General features: G+C 49.8%; 1 protein-coding gene across 2 annotated transcripts; it reads right to left on the minus strand.

The window, feature by feature from the left end:
- Nucleotides 1-902: 902 nt before the first annotated feature.
- On the minus strand, nt 903-12,592 carry LOC128914359 (uncharacterized). Of its 2 annotated transcripts, none has more exons than XR_008468251.1 (4): nt 12,362-12,592; nt 10,763-10,790; nt 7,732-7,907; nt 903-2,765 (listed from the first exon to the last, which is right to left on the minus strand). XR_008468251.1 is itself a non-coding variant. In XM_054213246.1 (4 exons), the coding sequence occupies exons 1-4, from the start codon at nt 12,454-12,456 to the stop codon at nt 1,499-1,501; spliced, it is 681 nt and encodes a 226-aa protein (XP_054069221.1). In that variant the 5' UTR covers nt 12,457-12,592; the 3' UTR covers nt 903-1,498. The 2 variants fall into 2 exon arrangements, 1 of the variants encoding a protein (XP_054069221.1); XM_054213246.1 differs by lacking the exon at nt 10,763-10,790 and adding an exon at nt 4,312-4,672 and having other exon boundaries at nt 903-1,547.
- Between the last annotated feature and the right edge of the window lie 9,200 nt (nt 12,593-21,792).

Below are 21,792 nucleotides of genomic sequence, written 5' to 3' on the forward strand. Positions count from 1 at the left end.
CAAGCAAATTTAAGATGAAGTGGCATATGAAGTGGTAGATGAGGTGGTTACTTGGGAAGAAGTGCGGATGGCAACATAGACAAAAGATACGGGCAGGGAACTGGCTTTCCCCGCTCCAGAAACACAGTGATTTGGCTTCATGGAGCGGGCAAAGCTTGAAGGAGAAGACTCCGGTTTAAGTAAGAAGGAGGATGCATATGAGTCACTTCACTTGGATACTGGCCACCCGTTCCCAAGAAAAAGGGTTTCTAAGTGCTGAACAGTTCAGCCCGTGGTGCTCATCCAGGACACGTGGGCAGGGAGATGGAGCTGGGGATGCAGTCATGCTTATCGGCCCCCATCTGCCACTTGCCACCCACCCAGCCATTATTAGTGCCACCTCTGCACCCCACGCCCTCCCGCAGCGGCAGCGAGGATGACTTTCCAGGCAAAATTAGGCAATGTGTTGGCAGCTGTTTTATTGCCCTGCAGTCAGATGATGTTGGCAAGGGCCTGCTTTGCTTGTGCCCGCTCCTGGCTGGGGGGAGGCTGCTGCGTGGAGAGCCAGCCCAGGGGCAAGGGGCTCTACTCCTCCGGAGAGGAGAAGGAAACCTGTCACCCAAGGGCTGCACTTCTGCACTGCTGCAGCTCAGCGTGCCCCGTGACCAGCACCCAATGCCAAAGCTTTCGGAAAATATAACTACATTATGTCAGACAATTCTCCTTTAGCTATGGTTTTGCCGACCATCGCAATGATATCTGAGAAAACGAAAGAAGCATGTTTTTCCACTGTAAAAAGCATTGCAAAACTTTGTCCCTACCATGCTAAATAATAATAATAAATTATTATATAATAATAATAAATTCCATCAATTTTTTTTTTTTTTTTTTTAATTCCTGTCAACCAGCTTTCTTTGCTACTTTATAACTGCATCTTAAATAATTATCCACACCCATGTTACCACTTTTTCTGAAGACACTTAGCTATTATGCTTGCCTCCAAACACCTGGCACAACAGTCTCCATGTTAAAAGCGCGGTGACCTTTGGAGGCCCTGCAAGCCAGCCTGTTCTGCTCCAGAGCTGCGACTCTGTCACAGCTTCGGAACTTCCTGGTTGGAAAAAGTCACTTTCTCCTTAGCTTGTCCTTGTGCTGGAAGGAGGAGGAGTCTCTCTATCTTACAACGTCAGAATGACTTTTAGATAAAAAGCAGTTTCTTCCCCCTTCTAATTACATCCATAACTCCACAGTTCTTCTATTTTATTTGCGATAACACAAAGTCACTCAACATGCAATACAGCCATCTAAAAATGGAATGGAGATTTGGGGTATGAAACCTCATTCTTAGTAAGTACCTTTGTATTTTGAAGCAATATGAGGAGCAGCCGTGCTGGTGTGCATGGTGAGCAGCGCCTGTTGTCGTGCTGCAGCTCAGCAAAGGTTTTCAAGTGATGGCAGGAACAATGTAAGAACTTCTGCTGGCTGCTTCTGGTTACACAGATGTGGTTTTCACGGGGTTTCACTCTTCATCCAGTGGATCCACCAACAGATGGCCAATCCGTTTCCATCTGCACGTATCAATAAAGGATGATAAATTCACAAAGCATGCAGCGTCACCTGAGATGGACGGGAGGGCTGGTGGGAAGGCAGGAAGCAGTGCTGCTTGCGAACACCATCCCCTACCCTTCGCCCCAGCTGCTGGCTTGAGCAGGGCTTTAATTTGGCAGGAGCAGCAATAAGATTGTGTGTTGCTTGGTCAGCCCGAGGTAGAGACTGTGTCAGCCAAATGCAGTGCCTGGTAACATGGCACCTTCATACCCAGATCCCAACCCAGCAGCGCACCGGCTACCACAGCTGAGGTGTTGGGTACCTTCAGACCTTTAGAGCCAGAGGGCTGGGAGAGGGTGTCAGTCCGTGACTGAATTAGTCCATTTCCTCTACTTAGCTCTTCCTGTTTTCTTAATTTTGCACTTTACTACTTCTGTGATCCGTACTTCTTCTGTTCATCCTGGATTCCACAAATACTAAATGCTAAGTGTGGAGGCTGAGTAGGAAATAAAAATTAAAAACCTGTCATAACCAGAATTAGCAGGGTATGACCAAAAGAAGCTTTCAGCTGTCACGGCTTGTCCAGCCCAGCTCGCTGGAATGATTTCCCTGCCTCCCCTGGGACATTTCAGTCTGTTATTTCTTTCTTCAAATCATGACTGAAAACCCTTCTTCCCTCTTCAGCTCTCGGTTGGCTTTCTCAGTGAAATGGCTGCGGCTCTCTGTGCAAATGGCGTGGCACGAAACCTAAGTGCCCTACCTGGACCTAGGAAAGTGATGGTCTTTAGAGAAATGGCAAGCCAGTTATCTTCAGAGTGCTTAGCTATACCTGTGCTAGCACTTAACCTTTACTTCCCCAATCCCACAGTTACCGTAGTTAGAGCTTGCTGATTTTGTTATTCATTTAGAATAAGTTTTCTTAAAATAGCCTAGCCACAAGGGCATAATGAGGTGCACAGCTGGGCAGAGCTTTCCCAGCAGCAGGAGGAAAAAGAAAGAACATATGTGGGACCAAAATGCTCAGAGCCTGCAAATGACTGATCTCCAGTCATTCAAATGGCTGAAGATTAAGGACTCACCCAGCTAGACCATTAAAAAAAAAGTTGAGGAAGACCAGGCAAAAACAGCAGAAAAAAAAAAAAAAGAGGTAAGGGACTACTATATGATTTATTTCTTGCATACTGCATCTTCTCTCTGTCTTCCTATTTTCCCATGGAGCAAAGAAACCACCAGTTGTTCTGTAGAAGGAGAGAAGAGAAAGCTTATTTAAAAATGGGGATGCTTAATCAGGGACCTAGCGGGACTTGGAGCTCTTTTCCCACCTCAACAACTGCAACAGGGCTGCTGTGTCTGGGAGCCTGCAGAACCCAGGCTTGCCAGCACAGCACTGAGAGAAGTTGATTTTGCTTGAAACGGCTAGATTAATCTTTTCACTTTAACTGCAGCACCTTCTGCTGGTTACGTGTACATATTATAGATCAAACAAAATCAATCGCTCCATTCTAGAGACTCTATCCAAGGGAAAACATAGCAACAACATGATAGAACTCCACCTCTGAAATCCTGTTCCCAATACAATGACAATAAACTAAAGTATTCCAGTCCCTAAAGCTTCTGCAATTAGATATCCACTGTCAGTTTAGCATCACACTGTCCACTCTACTTTAACATGACACATCTTAAAGACCCAAGTATTCCTATGATTCCTACCCACAGCCACCGTGGCAGTCAGCACGCTCATTTAAAACCTGCTTCATCTCCTGCTCCAAAGACATATACAGGGGAGGAATGTTGCACATATGTGCAGTGACAGGGAAGCAGGCTACCGTAATCTCCAAATCATTCCGTCTTCTCTCTGTTTACCCTGAATGTAAACTAATTGGAGAAAGCACCGGCGATATTTTTATGTGCGAATTCACTGCGAATGCTGCATAGCCACCACAAAACAACTAAACATAGACCTCCCCCAGCCCCAAACACCTCCAACTTATTTTATCACCATACAGGTAGCGGGAGAAGGAAGGTCTGATCACATACTAACCCAAAATAGCATTTTGCTTTGTTGGGTTAATTATATGTTCTGACAGCAGAAACTGAAATTAGCAGGCGGTTTTCCCTTGGGTTGCTCAGAGACTGTAGAATGAATCACGCCTGCTCTTGTGCTGTGCTCGGGACCACGGAGAACAAGGGATGGAAAGACCAGGATATTTATTTTCCTGCCAAGATCTCCGTGGCTCGAGAGTCACATCCGCGCTCTGGCTTTGTAGGCACTGTGATGTGGCCGATCGGTATTGCTGTCATCCCACCTGTGGCAGAAATGGCCATCATCTTCCAATGGATGCGTTTACGCAGCCACAGAGGCATATTCGCTGCTTTGCTTTGATCCTGGTGTGAATTCATGGCACTAGTTTCTCAGAATGTCACTGAAACTTTCAAAAATGAATTTGACTTGAGAAGTGCTCAACACAGAGCATTCTCCTCGGGGAAAAAAATGTAGCCAGACCTTTTTAACATTTAAATACACTGAAAACATTCCCCGAGTAACTAAGATACCCTCCTCCCCCTTAGAGCTATTTAGCACCAGACACCCTGAAGTTAGCCTAAATCTTAAATCTTACAAGAGAAAGAGCACCCAGACACTTCTTTTGCTCGCCTCTTTCATGTCTTTTTATACCTAAAGTTCTTCTGGCATTTCGTTTCCATGGTGGTTGCTTTTCAACCACTTCTCCCCCTCCCAGGCCCCTTTTTTGCCTCATCCCTTTATGCCGTTTAACGTCTCCCTACCTGGTGCAGCAGAGCAGCCCGCGGTTACTTCTGCCAGACCCCTCCTTGCCTGCCTCCTTCCCCAGGGCTGCTCCTGCCAGGCTTCCTCTGCTCTTCTTCCTCTCCCAGAGCTCCCTCTGCTGTTGGATGCGGCTGCTCCTCGAAATCCGGCTGTAACCCCGCGGAAACTCCAGGCGTTCGCTCGGGAGGCCCGATGCGGCTCCCGCCGGAGCAAGGCTGCTGCTGGGGTGGTGGGGAGCAGCCTGGACAACATGGCCTGGGCTGGGTCGGCTGCCTCCTGCCAGCTGTCTCCTCTGCCAGGGCGCCTCTTGAAGGCAAAAGGAGCGGGGCCCTTGCTCAGCACGCCGCAGGGGTGTCCTTGCTGTTGGGAGTCGGTGCATTAGGAAACACCGCTGCTTTGGACAGAAAAATTGGCCTTTGTACTCTGTCTCCAGCTGTTTAGCGTAGGACATTAGCCTAACACTGCAGAGTAGCTGGTTAATTACAGGCGATCCGGTAGGAGAGGAAGGGAAGATCCTCCCGAAAATTACTGAGGAGTGAAGAATAAGGCCCCAGCCCGTGGAAAACGTGTGCTGTTTCTGCCTGCTCTGAGCAGACTGGCCCCGTGCTCTGGCAGCGGCATTGCAAGGCACCTACACACCGTCGGTATGTGCCGGCTGCAGCAGGCCAGGCTGAGCCAGGGCACCGGAGGTCAAAGTCCCCAGCCCCGTGGTGCACGGCCATAGGGGACTGGAGGGAGGGATGCTCGCTCCTCCGTGGCCCCCCTCCAGAGGCCACGCGCTGCAGAGCTGCCTCCTCGCCACGTGGCACGCAGGAACCTCGCTGCTGACAAGATGCTCAGCAGCTCTTGTTCTGCTGGGCTTTGGGATGCCTAGGATCGAGGAGAAAGGGCACAAGAAATCCATTTCTCAGCAGTGAGAGGATCTGGCCTCAAAACATAACTTGTGCTGGTTTCCTCAGGGGCTGCACCCTGCAGCCCTGGTAGCCAGGGACGGTGCACGGCTCTGCTCCCACCCTGAGGACCGTGACATGGAAAGGCACCCAGCTGTCCCCTGCTAACGCCACCACGTTTGCACACTTGTTGCCTGCGTATGTTGCCATAGGAACTGCAGCCCCAGCATCTGCTGCCGCCGCGCTGCCGCTGCGCCCTGGCAGGCTAGGCCCACCTCTGCTCCTCTGCCTGCCGGCTCTGCCTGCCTGGTCGCGCCTCCCCCTCCATCACCAACGCCCTGCCTCATCCTCTTTTTTTGGGTGACAGTCGGATTACTGCTGTAGCAGCTAATTATTGCATTAGTTATAATTTGCCTATTCATTTGTCTCTCCCTCCCACCTTGGAACATTTCCATCTCTCCATCCTTTCCACCTTCGCACAAGCTCTGCGCTCTGACTCCCATCTGCTTTTCTCTTGCACACGAAGCCATGTTGCACTGCTGTACCCTTTCCGTCCTCTTCGCCTCCCTACTCACACCTTCTGTGCTCTTCCCTAGTGCCTCTTGCCCCACCCTCTCTCCCAGTCCTTCTCCTCCAGTTTCCTTCTCCTTAGACCCCCTGCTCACCACTTCAGGCTACTCCTTCACACAGTCCTCTTTCTTGTACCCCTGTGCAGGGCACTGACAGCTTCCCCTGGGTCTGAGACAGACTTGCTCCTCTCCTGCACTCTCCCTGGCTCTTGTACGGTCAACAGCATTTCTCATTCTCTGCTCTTGTCTATCCAAATACCCCAGAAACTGCACCTCCTCCCACACCTCCTAATAGCTTGCACCTCTAGCCTTACTCCATCCTTTACCTCTCCAAATCCTCAGTTTCCTCCAGGCTCCTTCATCAAGCCCCACAAGGGAAGCACGTTGTAATCTCTCACTGTCCCCAAATCCCACCCTGACCCACCTTTCTTCTTCCTTTGTCCTCTGAATGTGAAATTCCAGGCAGCACCACAGCCAACTCCACCCTCAGGCTAACAGCCCCTGTCTATACCTTCATTCCTCTGCTGGCACCATCATGTTTCACAGCCTCTCACTCCTCCATCCCCATCCCCCTGGCTGTCTTGCTGCTTTTGATGCCATTGACTGCAAACTCCCTTAGAAGTCATATTCCCTCTTGTCTCTCAGAATCACTTTTCTTCTCTGCCACCTTCTCCCTTTCCACAGAGCCCCTTGGACCAGGACCCCAGTGTCCTCCATGCATTCCCACCCCAGGCACACTATTCATCCTTCCTTACTACCATCTGTGCCCTGCCCTCTCCACCTGCGAGTCTCCAGCACCCCTGCCCTCTCCTTCCTCCCATGTGAAGGACACAGATGCCTGCCGGAACACCTTCTGGAGACCATCTCATCTGCATAGAGGGCTTCAGCTACCATCTACAGCTGTGCTGGTTCCGACTCCTGATGGGTGTCTCCACCTTTCAGCTCAGCCAACCTCTACCCCTTCCTAGATAAACCGGGTGCTGCTAACACCGCCTTCACTCATCCCCTCGCTTTTCCTTGCAACTCCTTTGCATTTCCACAGTCTGTTTTCCTACTGGGAACATCACTCTTTCTTGCTAGGTTTCTTCTGCTTCCACCCTTCTCCTAGTACATAAGGATGGTGTAAAGTTAGACAAGGAATTTTCCACTTGCATTATATTTTCATACATACTTCAGACCATCTGTGGAAAGCTGTCAAATGACTAGTCGGAAAGATACAAAATCTTGTTATTTTACTTAAAACATTACTTTAGCAGTCTCAGATCTGAGAACTCAGCAAAATACTAACAGTTTTCTTGTGCTTCATGATATTGCTCATCTTTTTGCAACAAGGTCTCATGGCTCAATGTGCCCTGGAGTCTTCCCCCACCCCCTGTGACTCTTGAGCCCACATTTGGCTGCTGGCTTGGCATGTGTTACGCATTGCTGTAGTCTCAGGTCCACACGTGCTTGTTAATGCAGCCTGGAGTGATTTGCATGTGTGTTCTCAAGTCAGCAAAAGCGAGACAGCGCGTCATTACTTCATAGTGACACCTCTGGACCCCGAGATCAGTACATTGCTGCATCTTTTTTAAGCCTGTTTGCAGTGCTCTTTTAGGTGCTTTTTGCACACCACGTTGTCCTGTTATCCGTATATTTGAACTCCAAATTTCCTGCTCTGTACCCTCACTGTCTATTTGAACAGCATCCTGGACACATTTGAAATTAGCTTTGTGACCATCTCTTTCCTGATTGCCAGTATTTGAGAAAGCTTCTGGTATCTGTCTAGTTTCCAAATGCCATTTTAGGGCAATGCTGGCCTGGAGGAGACTGGTAGCTCTATATTCCTGGTTTTCCCCATATCAAATTTCTCTCCTTTAGTTCCAAACCTCTGGAAAAAAAACACCTGTCTCTTTCTGTGCTGTTACTCTCAACTCCCATTTCTATTTAGATTTTTCCTATATAGAATAGCTCCTCTTACCTGTGCTTACTACAGAATTTCTTCTTCGCATCTGAGTAGCTGTTGTTGAACCCGTCTTTAAATCCTCCTTGCGCACCCCTTTAGCATGTTTGCGCCTTTGTCCTTGTGCTATCAACAAGTTCTTCTGTCCTTCCTCTTCAGGAACAGCCATGCAGCCCTTTTCTGTACGTGTTCCTCTGCAAAACAAATTCAAGTTAGTGCAACAGTGAGAGACAGGTACCCACACTTCCAAATTACCTAAGCCTTGGTGCTGCTGTGACGTGAGCTTTGCTGCTACTGACATCCATCCTCCTCCTGATCTGCAGTTGCTTCCATTGCAAACCCCTTTGCTTAGATGACTAATGAGTAAATCTGAATACATATGAAATAACGATGAAACGTTACTAAATCTAGAGTAAATCCACTGAAAACAGTCTGACTTCTCCAATTTACACCCACGGGCCGTGCAATGTTTTGTTAGTTTCCTGCACTGACAGTGGTCCATCAATATACCTCCCAGAGATGCAACCTTCACATACACTGAGTCTCAACACATCCGTTGTAGTGGGAGGAGCTGGCTCCAGCAGGCATTTCCCACTCAGAGCTTGTTTGCAGAACCAGAAATTAACCTCCCAGGGTTTAAGACAGTCCCACAGCCTCCTCCCCAGCCCCAGGAATCCACATTTTTCTCTTCTTTTATAACTAGGTTTCATTTCATGCGTAGACAGGATCTCTCTTGATACGAAAGGATCTGACAGGATAACAAGCAGCAGCTGCACAGAACAGTCGCAGCTTGTGTCTGAACTGGGGTGTTTCTGGTGCAAGAGGGAAGAGCCAAAATGCACCAAAGGAATAACTGCAGGACAGTCGGTGTCTTGGGCTTAAATTGTACTCCTCATCAGGACTAGTCAGATGGGAACAGCTGTTCCTTTTTGGAAATCTGAATGTCATGACAGGATCAGGAATAGGAAACAGGGAATGACTCTGGGAGCTGCTGTGACTAATACCCTGCCCTACCTGAGCCCAAAAGCCTTCCAGCCTTAGGGGTGGGAGTTTGCTGAGAAAGGCTGATTCCTGCCAGAATTGGAGCACGCATCAGGGAGCAGATAGGTCCTTAGAAGCACAGGTCTTATCCCTGCAATTTTCCCATGAAACTTTCCATCATAAGTCCAGTATTTTCATGTGTGCTGGCCAGCCCTTTGCGGTAACATCAGACATCGGGCAAATGTTTCCTTCTATTGTCTTTGCATCTCCCAAAGGACCTTTGGCTTGAGTGTCTTTGCCAACAAATCAGAAGCAGCAAAAGCAGTTGACAGATCGAGATCAGTGATGACGGTAGAAACGAGCTGACTGTGATGCTTGTTGCTGTTTATTCTTCTGAACAAAGTACAACCAGTTTGCCCACGGCTGCGCGAACAGGCAGGAAGAGCTGATCTCTGCTGCGCGCGGCTCAGCGTGGAATGATCTGGGGGGAAGTGCCAGCTTGAGAAACTGGGAGTAGGGCAAAGCTGAAAATCCCTTAAATTCAGACCCCTTGCACTCTTTTTGTGTTATCTATTCCCATGTGGAGTTCCTAAATCTAGGTAATCAGAATTGTGTCTCAGAAACATTGGCTGGTTTGCTGGGCTTGGGGAGGGAAAAGGATAAGGTGAGCCCCACACCACCAGCACCAGAGCCATGGGAGACACAAGGAAGAGAAGATGCTCTCCACTTTTCATTTGCCTTCACACAGGGGGTGGGCTGTGCCCTCACGTTCTCATTTTGGGCTTGGAGAGAACAGGAGGAGCAGAAGCAGAGAGGAGATGATATTCCATTCAACTCAATTAGCGGAGCCATAAAGTACAGCAAAATCCCCAAATCATTGAGCTCATGCCAATGTGAGACCCTTACGTTTTTCTTTCCCAGAGCAGGATCATTTGGAAAAGAGCTGCAAGTCACCATATACGTGGACAAGCTCATTGTGTTCTCAGAAGCGAGTCCATGGCTGGACTTGGTGGGTCAAGATAAAGGCAGTTTAACAAAAGCAAAAGCAGAGTGTGGAAGCAAAGGAAAACAAAAGATTTATTCTCTCCTTCCCATCAGCAGGTGGTGTCCAGCCACTTCCCAGGAAGCAGGGCTGCAGTACACACAGTAGCAGCTACTCTGGAAGACCAAATGCCGTAATAAAGAATGCCCTCCCTTCTCCTCCTTTCTCTTAGCTTTTATTGCTGAGCAGATATCATATGGTATGGAATACCCCTTTGGTCAGTTTGGGTCAGCTGTCCTGGCTGTGTCCCCTCCCAAGACCTTGCCCATTCCCAGCCTGCTGGTGAGGGGGGAATGTTGGAGAGACGGCCTTGATGCTGTGCGAGAACTGCTCAGCAATAGCCAAAACACTGGTATGTTATCAACACCTTTCTGGCTACCAATACAAAGCACAGCACCATGGGAGCTGCTATGGGGAAAATTAACTCCATCTCAGCCAGACCCAATACATCCAGATAGATCACATGGGTCGCACTGGAGGGAAACGTAGGTCTCCTTTTCTTCCCATCATTGTGTTTGGAACATGTTTCCAATTGCACTAGTCACAAAGCAATCAAAGAAACTTGTCTGCAGTGGCGAACTGAAGATGTCCTATCAGACCACATTATAATGAGCTACACACTATTGAATCAGAAAAACCAACACCCGCAGGGCTTCAGGACACAATGCAGTCGATTTCCATATGCCTTGACAGAAAAGAGAACAGATCTTAAAAGCAAATGAAATCTGTCTTTGGAAGATGCCGGCTAACATGTTCTTTCCCCCCGCCTTACATCCCTACCCTGCATCCCACCTTTCCTTGCAGGAAGTGGGGAAGGAGGGAGGCCACCCCCTGCAGCACCCAGAGGCAGGGAGTTCATCCTACCCGGGCTCCCCAGCAAGCTCCAGGCCCTGCACGCCCCCGCTCCATCCATCACCTTTGCTAGCCAGCTCTTCCCACGGTGCAAGAGCAAGGAAGCGCCTTGCTGCTTTGCTCATTTAGGTTTGAGATTGCCATGTTTGGCATTCCCAGTCTTGTTCTGCTCACCTGACACCATCCGCTGGTTTTCACAGCCCTGAGAAGAAAGACAAAAGCCAAGTTATCAAACAACCCAGTCATGGCCGCATGGTATTGCAACAGCTGGGGTGGCCACTGTCATACGGAGCAGTGACCCTAAACTGGCTCAGGACCTGCCATGCATGGTGGGAGCCCCAGTTATAAATAACTTACTGGTTCCCTTTGTTCTTCCAGATAACAGCCTTTCTGTCGTGCTCTGAAATGGATCAGGGATGACTGCAGCCTTTGACTGGTGTCTTCCCATAATTAATATAAAACGGCTGCTTTATTCTAGCCCTAAGAAAGCATTCTTTTTTCACGAGGCCGCTCTTGCAGCACAACTGGACTCAGTAAAACTTGCAAAGGAGAAATGTTTACTGCAAAGATACTTTAGGGATTATTAAGCTTTGGAAGTAAATTTCTCATGCTACGACTGTTCTCTGATCTGGGTCAGGGCTCCATGCAAATCATCCCGATGAGCTGTCGCATCGCCGTCCACTGAGCGTGTGTGGGAAGGTATTTCTGCAGTCATTTGGCCCTTCAATTAATGGGTCAGATTCTCAGGCGGGCGAAACTCCCACTGAAACGAAGGAATGAGGTTCACAATCCAGCCTAAATCCCACCGACTTTTGCTGGGCCGAGTGAAACAAACTGTCCCTGGGTCGCTGGCAAGCGGAGTTTTTTTAAGACAAAACAAACAAAAACAAAAAAACCCAACAAGCCAAAAAAAACCCCAGAACGGGGTGGCTGTAGTGCAGCGGGGCGGCGGCGCTGCCCGGCCCCGACAGCAGGTGCCACTGCGGACCGCGGCTGGGCGACACGGCGGGGTGGCGGCCGCGGCAGCTGCCCGCCCCCAGCCCCGACGGCAGAGGGCCCGCGGGGTGCTCGGTGCCCGTTTGCCCTCCTGGCTCCCTCTGGTGCCGCCGGAGCACAGCGGGGCCGGGTCGTAAACCGCCGGCAGGTGAGCCCCCGGGCAACCCCAGCTTAGGCTCTGTCGTGGGGTCAGTCCCTGCTGCTGCCGCCGGCCCCAGTCTGAGCGCAGCCCCTCTCACCCCGGGCAGGGAAGGCTTTAGACCTTTACAGGTCACCCTGGCACTGCACTCCAGCACCATCACTGCTACTCCAAGGGTTCACGATAATGCTCTGGAAAAAGGCAACATCTTCCTGTTTTCATTACCGACAAGAGAGGCGGCCACAGGAGAAAATGTGCTTTGTTGTTAAAGCTGTGTCTGGTGTATACCTACACCATGAACGAACTTCAGAGTGACACCAGGTTTTTAACTTCTGTTTTCTTTCTGATTGACTTTTGTGGTCGGTAAAACATTATAACCCTGAATATTTTAAAGACACCAGCAGCGAGAGAAGGGAGAAGGCAAGGCACAGGAAATAAACCCAAACCTGCATACAGTTAATGGATGTATCCTAAAATTACAGATGAAGGAAGTGACAAGGACTTCTCAGCTCATGCAAGTCCTGTCCCTCGTGGGAGATCCTCCGCTGGACCTACCCCATTTAGACCCCTGCCCTCACTCCCCTGGGGGGCTGGATAACCAGTGGAAGGAAAGAAGAGACACCGTGTCATGCCCTTACCTGCCAGTGCTAACGAATATTGCTTGTGCTGGGCAGCTGAATCCACAAACAACTGAAATTCTTTCTCCTGTGAACACACTTTTCTTGTTGATCATTTTCCTTCCAGCTCTTTCCTTTCTAGGAGAGGGAGGAGCTGCTCTCTCAGTGTCACACTGAGCTGTGCAGCACTCAGACCCAGCAGCATCAGCCTTGCTTCACTGCTGCCGTAGCTGTGGCTTTAACGTGCTGGCAGCCACAACTCTAGCAAAGCACTTGAGATTTTGGAGATCATTTGCAACTTCTCATTATGCCACCGAGGCCTGGATGGAAGCCAAAGGAGAAGACAGGAAGGGCCCACAGGAAACGGAGGAGGGGCTGTCAGTACAGCTGCAGATAAGCAGGGCACAATTTGCCTACTCACAACTTTAACCACCCCAAGGTTTCTGAGGCTGCACAGAGCTGCCAGACACAGAGTGGGGCCTCAGGAGACCGGTCCATGCAGAAGCAGCAGCTGGAGAGCAGAGAGGGCACCTAAGGATGTACTGGAGACCTGCAGTCCTAGAGATGGGAGTGGAGAACAAGAGATGGTTTAATTCAGAGAGCCAGCAGGGAGGAGAGGAAAGAAGCATGAGCAAGTGCTGTGTTTCCCTCCTAGTGAGCTACAGCTCCGAGATCCTCTGTTTTCTCTCTTTAGGATCTCTCCATACTGGTGCCTTCCAAAGTGACAGGTGAAATCTGGGTGCTACTCCGTGCTATCAAAGGCAGGTTTGCCGTGACTGAACTGAGCAGCGTTACCCCCTCTGGTGCTGCGTGAGGGATCTGAGAGACAGCACTCACCTGCTCAGCAAAAGCATTACACGATGGAGCGCTATCTGCCTACAGCTTTTTACTATGGTATTTTATTCATAGCACTCTGCTGCTGGGCAGGTCTCCCCAGGTGCATTACTCTGCCTGTGCTGGTCACCCACCACAGCTATGTCTGTCTGTCTGTCTCTTGATGACAGCTGGTGGATACTCCGTATTTCTCGACAACTTCCTTGGGGTTGCACAAGGCTCCAGCTTCAGTATCTCCGGGTGCTTTCTGTAAAGGGAACAGCACAAGCAGCCTCCACTAGACACACATAGCCAGGAGACCCTTCACCTTCCCCCAGCACTGCTGCCTGCTGCTCTGGCACCCAGCCTGGGGAAAGGACACCCAGGTCACCCCAGATTCCCATCAGCTTGTCAGCTGTGCATGTCAGGTGTGGAAGGGTCCATGCTGAGCAGGGATGGGGCAGGAAGGTGCCCACCATGCACAGAGCGTGCCGGGCAGCCTGCCCTGGGCACGGGACGGGGCAACAGGAATTACCTCCCTGTGAGAAATGTGGGTGGTACAAAGGCGGCAGCTTGCAGGTTAGCCCACCAAAGGGCCAGTGGCAGCATGGCCACATCGAAGGCCTTTGCTCTGGGCGGTATGTCCCGCTGGCAGGAGAGGCAAGATATCTGGCCCCAAGGTGCTGCTTTAAACCAGCTGACTCTACCTGGCGTGTATTGAATCCAGATAATATTAACTGGGTTTAACTTGCTCTTTACTTCCATGAAGGCAAGCTAGGCAGATGGAAATTTCTCTAGTCGGTACAAGTGCACCCACACGAGGGTTTGCACCAGTGAACTGTAGAGACCTGAAGATGTGCTGGAGCGTGAGCCCCTCCTGTGGACCTTCCAGTCATTCAGACACCTTGTCTCAACGCTTTCTGGGCATCACAAACACACGCTCTCACTCTCCAGAGCAGGAAGGTTTTTCCTTTGTAGAGCTCTATTCAGATTTCCACACATTGCTTCTAGAAATCCGTACATCTCCCTGTATTAATGGCTTCATCTGACACTACTTCCTTTTTAGCAGCAATGAAAATCAATAAGAGACGGCCATATGATATGGTTGCATGTAATAATGATATATAATTTCTGGCTGACCTAGTTCCCACTTACTAAGGCTGCACAGCCTTAGTAATGTAGAAGTGTCCACAGAGTTAGGGGACAACTGCTTCGCCCCTTGCATTTCCAGGGCAGCATAACTGTCCCTGCCTGCCTTTGCCACGTGTTGAGGTTTGCCTCCTGGATCTGCTCCCTTATATTGTCCAGCTGAGAAACTTTCTGCTGGTTCAACTAGATTCCTTTCCCAGTGCTTTGGAAAGCCTATGCTGTTGTCCAGCTTGACCTCAAAGTTGTTTTCTCAGAGAGTGCCATCTTTTTTCTCCTTCCAGAAAGCCGTGCTGCTGGGTGAAGCACTTCCAGTTTCTCATCAGGCTCTAATTTGAGTTTCTACTGGGTTGTTTGTTTTTTTGGTTTTTTTTTTTTTTTTTTTTTTTTCTGGCTGCTCAATTAGACTCCAAGTCTTCCTGCTATTCAGTGATCCGAGAATCCAGGTCACCGTTTCCGTCAGAGCTGCTTCCTCTTCCAACTTTGCCGAGCTGCTCGCAGCTCTTCTTCCTTCCTGGGCAGACCTCCGTACTCCTTGGACTGCGCTTGCAGATGCGGTACCTCCCTCCTGCTCTGTACACCCTGCCTCCAGCTCCCATCATGGTTTTCCTCCCTGAATTACAGACAACAGTAATGACCTGAGGTTCAGTCATACAATTCCTGCCAGAATTTTTTCTTTGCTGCCCGCAGTTCACGAGACCGTCTTGCCCACAGTTCCCTGGTCCTCCAGGTCACTGGGGCCAGGGGCTGTCTGGGAGGTGGGAGTCATGGGGGGTCCCTGGGGCAGCAGGGCAGGGCCCAGCAAGCAGGACCTGTCCCACCACCCCAGCCAAGGACCAGGGCAGGGCAGGAGGCACCAGGGTCAGACCCAGCCCTGGGCATCGGGCACCTTCTTGGAGATGGACCTGGGCCAGGACATCAGCCTGCAGGTGGGCTATCACTGTGACCATAACTGAAGGCTTTGTAGACCAGCGGGGCCACCACCAATCCTGCATTCTCCACCGCAGCAGAAGGTCTTCAGCAACTTTGACACCCTTCCTGGGTCCCTAAAGTAAGAGCAGCTGCCAACAAGCTCTGTGCTTGGATGGAAAAAAAACATCTCATTTGTTCACACACATTCCACTCAGTAGACCAAGACCTTATGTACTCCCTCTTCATGCTTGTGTCAAGGTAGACAGTGCACCTGGGGGCCTCGCTGCCCCACCACCCTCCCTGGGACGTTCACCCCTGCCCATGGCCTGGCTGCAGGTGGCCAGGCTTGTCTCCTGCTGGTCCTGGATTTCTGGCCTAGAGCAAGGACTGACTGCCGAGGGTGGGCAGAACCTGCTGCTGCCACCAGCCCTGCCCGCTGCCAGCCTTGCTCTACCTTGCCAACATCACGGCACCCACAGCCCCGCTTACCCTTCTGCCTGTGGCTCCCCAAGTGCTCACAAGGCCAACATCCTTCAGTCCTGTAGACCTTCCCGACTCCACAGGACAGTGGATGTGTCCATCCTGGGACATCCTTTCTCCAGTCACAGGCAGTAGCCTGGGCATGTGGCATGGAGGAAGCGCTGGAAGAGCTGCCTGCTCCTAAACCCACAGCTTTGGGTGCTTTGCTGGTCCTCAACACACTGTTCCTCAGGGTCAGGTGTCCCCCACCCCACGACAGCTTCAAGTACTCCCAGCAGTCCTCCTTTCAGTGGTGCCCATGGGAGAGCCTTGCAAGCCAGTGCGTCTGCCAGCAGAGCAGCAGCGTCCCATCACAGCATCTATACTGCACCGGGGCAGCTGCTGGCTGTTAGAGATGAGCCTTCACGTTTTCAACCTCTCCACATTTCCAAGGGAGGGAAGAACCTTACCTCTAGCAATTCATCCATTGACTACTGCGTGATAAAAGCCAGTTCCTAGAGGAGTCTGCCTCACACGCTTATACATGCTGAGATTCCCATTAATAATTACTCAGTCTTTCGGGTTTTTTTTGTTTGTTTGGTTGGTTTTGGTTTGTTTTTTTTTTTTTTTTTTACCTACAGGATGTTTTTGTGTCTTTCTTACTTCTCTCTGGTTTTAACGTGATAGCACACACGGGCTGTGCTATGAACAAGTGAAATTGCATGTTCAAACTTTAATAGAAACCACTGACAGGCTCTATATTTTATGATTCAAAGATATTTATAATTCAGCAGAAGGCTTTCAAAGTGCATACATACGTACATACATTCTCCTTTTTCTTTGATTTAATATTTTGCCTGCTCATCACATACCTAAACCATCATTTTTAAAGAACTAGAAACATTTGCATTTCTATTTCCTTTTTTTCTTTTTCTACTTGCCTGTTTTTCAAGTTACATTCCAAGGAGTCTGTTTTAAATTCCTTTTTCTATTCTTTAAAAATTCCTGGACATCTCCCATTTGCTCCTGCTGCGTTATCTGTATTTGTTACTGATGCCTGGAGTCCGAGTCTCTCTCTCTCTTGGATAGTCCAAAGTCACTCTAAAACAGGTCTGACCTCTGGTCTTTAATCACATTAAAGGCATTTGACCTTTTTTTATAGATGTAGATAATGGACAGTGCTAGCAATCCTAGCAATCCCTTTTCCCTATGCTTTGTCTACTAAAGATTTGCAGTAGTGCACCTGAAAAAGAACACTCTCCACTAGACCTTATTCCCTGGCATTTACAGACAATTTCTATTAGCCTCTTTTTTCCACTTATATAAGAACATGCCTCTGCTTGGTCTTTTTCTGCAAACAAAAATAAATTAATCTTTTAGTATCCTGGAAAATTTCATTATAAGGACTTTTCTGTGCTTGATGTCCTTACAGCTGGGCATCTCAACAGGTCTGAACAAAGTCGCTCCCAGAGGCAATGTCCAACAGCAACAGGGCAAAGGAAAAAAGCCCAAACCCACATTTGACATTCATAAAACAAAACGAACCCACAAATGGAGAAACTTACTGAAATAATTTGATTGGGCTCCTGTGACCGAACCTGTTTCTGGGTTGCATCAAAAGAACCGTGGCCAGCAGATCAAGAGAGGTGATTCTCCCCCTCTACTCTGCTCTCATGAGACCCCACCTGGAGTACTGTGTCCAGCTCTGAAGTCCTCAGCACAGGAAAGACACGGACCTGTTGGAGCAGGTCCAGAGGAGGGCCATGAGGATGATCAGAGGGCTGGAGCACCGCTGCTATGAAGACAGGCTGAGGTAGTTGTGGCTGTTCAGCCTGGAGAAGAGAAGGCTCTGGGGAGACCTTATAGCAGGCTACCAGTACCTGAAGGGGGCCTACAGAGAAGATGGGGAGGGGCTGTTTGCAAGGGCATGCAGTGATAGGACGAGGGGCAATGGTTTTAAACTAGAGCAGGGCAGGTTTAGATTAGACATTAGGAAGAAGCTCTTTACAATGAGGGTGGTGAGACACTGGAACAGGTTGCCCAGGGCGGTGGGGGAGGCCCCACCCCTGGAGACATTCAAGGCCAGGCTCTGAGCAACCTCATCTAGTTAAAGATGTCCCTGCTTTCTGCAGGGGTGTTGGGCTAGATGACCTTTAAAGGTCCCTTCCAACCCAACATGTTCTATGATTCTATTCTATGATTCACTCCTGCCTGCAGTAGTCCAGCCCCTTGATCCAGGTCATTCCTGATGATCTTTGCTTCCCCAATGAGTGCCCAAAGCCTATGATGTCCCAGGACCAGCCTGTGGCTATGGAGTTGCATGTTGTCCCTGAGCAGCCCTAAGCCAACCCTGATGCTACTGCATGCAGCCACTGCAGGACTGTGGTGAGGGGATTCCTGGGCACCCTTTGCTGTACCATGACAAATCCAGTACACAGGCTGAAGGGAAGGGTGAGGATGGCAACACAGGTCTAAAAAACTCTGCAGCTTCCTTTATTCTGGTTCCCAGTGTGAGACAGAGCAGCTGATGTGGTCTGGGACGGCCTGGGACACTTGGGTCAATAAAACAGCCCCTGGCTGAGCCCTGGCTGCCTCTGCACTTGCCATTTTTCCAAGGCACTTGCCACGAATCTGCTGGAGAGGAGGCAACTGCAGGGCTGTCCTGGACCACACTTACACCATGGGTACACCCTGTGGGCTGTGGGGCTGGTGGCTTTACACCCCAGCTCTGGAGGCCAGCTGATTTCCAGGACCTGTAATCGTGATATCATGTAATCATGGCTCACGCCGTGATAGCTTCCATGTCAGGACCCCTGTTCCAGTACATCGGTCAGGAAGAGCTGCTCGGGAAAGAAGGTTCCTCATACTCAGCCTCGCTGCCTCCCCTCCCGGCAAGTCTAACAGGTGGTACTGGAGCTCATCACGCTGAGCCTCGCTCGCTGAGCTGGGCAAGTGCCCTGGGAAAAGGGACCAGAAAGAAAACAAGAGAGATTTCATTTTGTGGCCAAAGACATCTGCTTATCTCCACAGTGCCTGCAGAGCACTGGTCCATCTTTGTTTCTTCTAAGAAAGAAAAAAAAACCAAACACAACACACCAAGAAAAACTTTGCTGTTGCTTTTATGATCAGCAAGATAAAAAAAACCAATTTGCAATGGCATTACAGGGCAGGGCTCCTGAGACAGTTGCTGATCTAGAGCTACTGTTCAGCCAAATTATTTAAAGACTCTGTTTACCTCATGCTGCCAGGGCTTTGCATGGTGGTTCTTCTGGGCAGCATAACCACATCCTGATAGCCTGCGGGTACCTGGTTTTTCCATTTGGGCCAAACACAAACCTCAGTTGAGGAGAGCGGCGTTTCCCCTGGCTGAAAGCACTCTCCCCATTCTGTGCAGAGCTGCAGCACAGAAGCTGTAACCCTGAGCCGCTTGATAAAGCTGTGGCCTTTCTGTGTGCTGGCTCTTGTCACTTGGGCTGTGCCTGACATCCGCCTCCCTGGGAGCCCTCTGTGGCTTGTCACCAGCCCATCCCCTGGCTTGAGGGTAGCCTGGGGGTCCCAGCTGGTAGCACCAGCTACCACAAGAGATCTGTGTAAGCATAGCTCTCTTAGGAAACTGCCCTAAGCATTTAGGTAAAAGATGTCTAGTCTTAAAAAACAGACGTCGCTCCCCAGTGTCCGGGAATATTTATGTCACTTGTCTCAAAAACAAACAAACAAAAGAGATTAAAAAAAAAAAGAAGAAGAAAGTCAGTGGGAACACTCAGCTGCAATACAACATGTGCTGTGCCCCCAACACCCCGGTGTCCCAGGGCTGGGGTGGACTCTTACAAACTGTGGGAGGCATCACAGCCACCTCACAGATCTTCCAGGGGAAGCAGCTGTGGTTTTAATCCTGACATCATCAACCACCCAAATCTGCAATTAGGCAAAGTGCTCTTTTGGAGCTGTCTCTATATCTGTAGTAAGGCTTCTCAAAGTGTGCAATTACTTGGACCCAACCGTCCCACAGGACCCAAGCAGAGGATGGCCATGGCAGGCTCCTCACAGCCATATTCCCACTCCACGGCACAGGCAGGCGGTCCTGGGGAGTGCAGGCACCCAGGACGCAGCCCCAGGTGCTCCTAGGGACTGGGGACATTGCTGGCACCGCTCCCACCGTGAGCGAGTCTGACATGCTTTGCTATTGCATTACCGAGTATGGCAACCTCTGTGTCCTCCTGCCGGTGTCTGCTCTGCAAGATACCTTACTCTGCTCTGAGTCTACCTGCAGCCTTGAGAGGAGCAAGGAAAATGCCGCTTGACAGTCAGATATTTTTCTCCCGACTCCTTTCCAGTTTCTTGGACCCTCTCTCAGTTTTCAGACTCCCACGTGCTGAAGTAATTTGCAGTCACATCTAGCTTTTGCATTGCCACTAACTCCATTAGTTCACGGATTTCTTCTCCCATGGAGTTCCTGCAGCTGCTGATGCCTTGCCAGTTAATTTCTCATATATTTCCTTTCAAATCTGAATTGAATTAGCAAGCATACGTAATGAGGCACAGTAGGAAGAAAAAAGGCAGATAAAAGCTGACACAGACCAGATGCCTCTCTCAGCCGCTGCAACACCAATAGAGAGTGTGGGTAAATGTCAGGTAAATGAGAGAAACCAGGACATAGACAAACAACTTGCCAGGATTTGATCATCAGCTACTTACAGAGGGGTTTTGAAAATTCCCTGCCCTCAGGGCATCAACATTTCTCTGAGCTTCCCAAGTATTGTGCAGACATTGAGAAGGAGCTCATTTGCATTAGAAAAATGTTGAATAGTGTGGGAACCAAGGGTGGAAGAAAGACCAGCAGAAAAGACCATCCTAAGGGAGCACAGCACATCAACAACAACAAAAACAACCAAAAAACCCACACATACAATTAGTCTCCCGTCAGCTCCTCAGTAGGATACTCTGCCCACCTTTGAGACTGCTCGCTCTCAGTTATAGGCACCTTCATTAATTGCTGCCTGTCGGCACATTACACGCACAAAGCATTCAGTGCCCAGGAGACACCAGCCCTCCCCATCAACAGCACCACAAGCTCGTAACTGTATCCTCCATTTTCTGCTCTGGCTTCCAACAGAAAATCAAATTAAGGTCAAAGCCTTTACATTCAAGGCAGCCAGTGACAGGGACTCAGAAGGTGCAGGGAGCGATGCAAGGCTGGGGGAAGGAGCCTGTGAGTGGGAGGTGGGCTCCACACCTGGGGGAAGAGGGTGTCCAGCAGCAGAGATACCCAACTCCAGAGCAGGATGGAGACCCAGAGCTCATCCTGAGAGCACAGCTACCTTCTCCACAAAGGCGCTCACCAGGCACAAAGGGCCCCATTCGCATGGGCTGCACCATGCCATGCAAGGCAGGGAGCTTAGTACGCAGCTGCAGTGAACTCATTTGAGCCAAGCACCGATCCTTGGCCAATGCCCTACACCTGCCACTTCGACTTTCTAATTTAACCTGCATCAGCACAGCTGGTCCTACAGCTCACTGCAGTGCAGGGTAAAAAATACCATGGCCCTCAGCACCTTTGGTGCAACATCCCTCATTTGTTATAGGTCTTATGGTACAGTATATGGGAAGGAAAAGGTGTACACAACTCACAGGTGTGGTAGAAACATAGCTTTTCAAATCCTTCTCATCCTCCTTCTTGCTTCTAAGGCATACATAAGTCCCACATACATTTCGGCTATAAATAAATATGCGAATAAATAAATGCACATCTTTTTCTCCCAGGTCCCATTTTACCTGAGCTGTGTACTGCAGCAAGCTCTCAGGTGGGACCTGGGGATGCCAAAGGACAAGTGAGTGGTGGCAGCCATCCCACTGCCTACCTGCTGCCTGCAAAGCAAGCCCGTGTCCTTTGGGTCTTGCACTGCCAGGCCACCAGCATGGCTGGACCTCTCAGATACCCTCAACTGTGTTTTTAAAATATTACAGAACACATTGGAGAGCAAAGGTCGAGAGGAGCATGCCACCCCCGCCACATTCTCTGCATCTTGCTCTTCCCAGCCTTGTTCAAAGACACTGTGAAATGGTTCATAGGCTTCTGTGAATGTAGAGGTTCATCAAAAATATCTCCTTCTCCAAGTAGAGTT

Source organism: Rissa tridactyla, chromosome 8, assembly GCF_028500815.1.
Source record: "Rissa tridactyla isolate bRisTri1 chromosome 8, bRisTri1.patW.cur.20221130, whole genome shotgun sequence".
In the NCBI taxonomy this organism is placed as follows: domain Eukaryota; kingdom Metazoa; phylum Chordata; class Aves; order Charadriiformes; family Laridae; genus Rissa; species Rissa tridactyla.

What these genes read in the sequence shown, in the direction of transcription:
- LOC128914359 (XM_054213246.1), bottom strand. Translation starts at nt 12,456, where the DNA reads ATGATCAACAAGAAAAGTGTGTTCACAGGAGAAAGAATTTCAGTTGTT. An exon ending in ATATTCGTTAGCACTGGCAG is followed by an intron (nt 7,908 to 12,361) that starts GTAAGGGCATGA and finishes TTTGTTTTGCAG; the next exon opens with AGGAACACGTACAGAAAAGG. An exon ending in AAATTCTGTAGTAAGCACAG is followed by an intron (nt 4,673 to 7,731) that starts GTAAGAGGAGCT and finishes GACTCCCAACAG; the next exon opens with CAAGGACACCCCTGCGGCGT.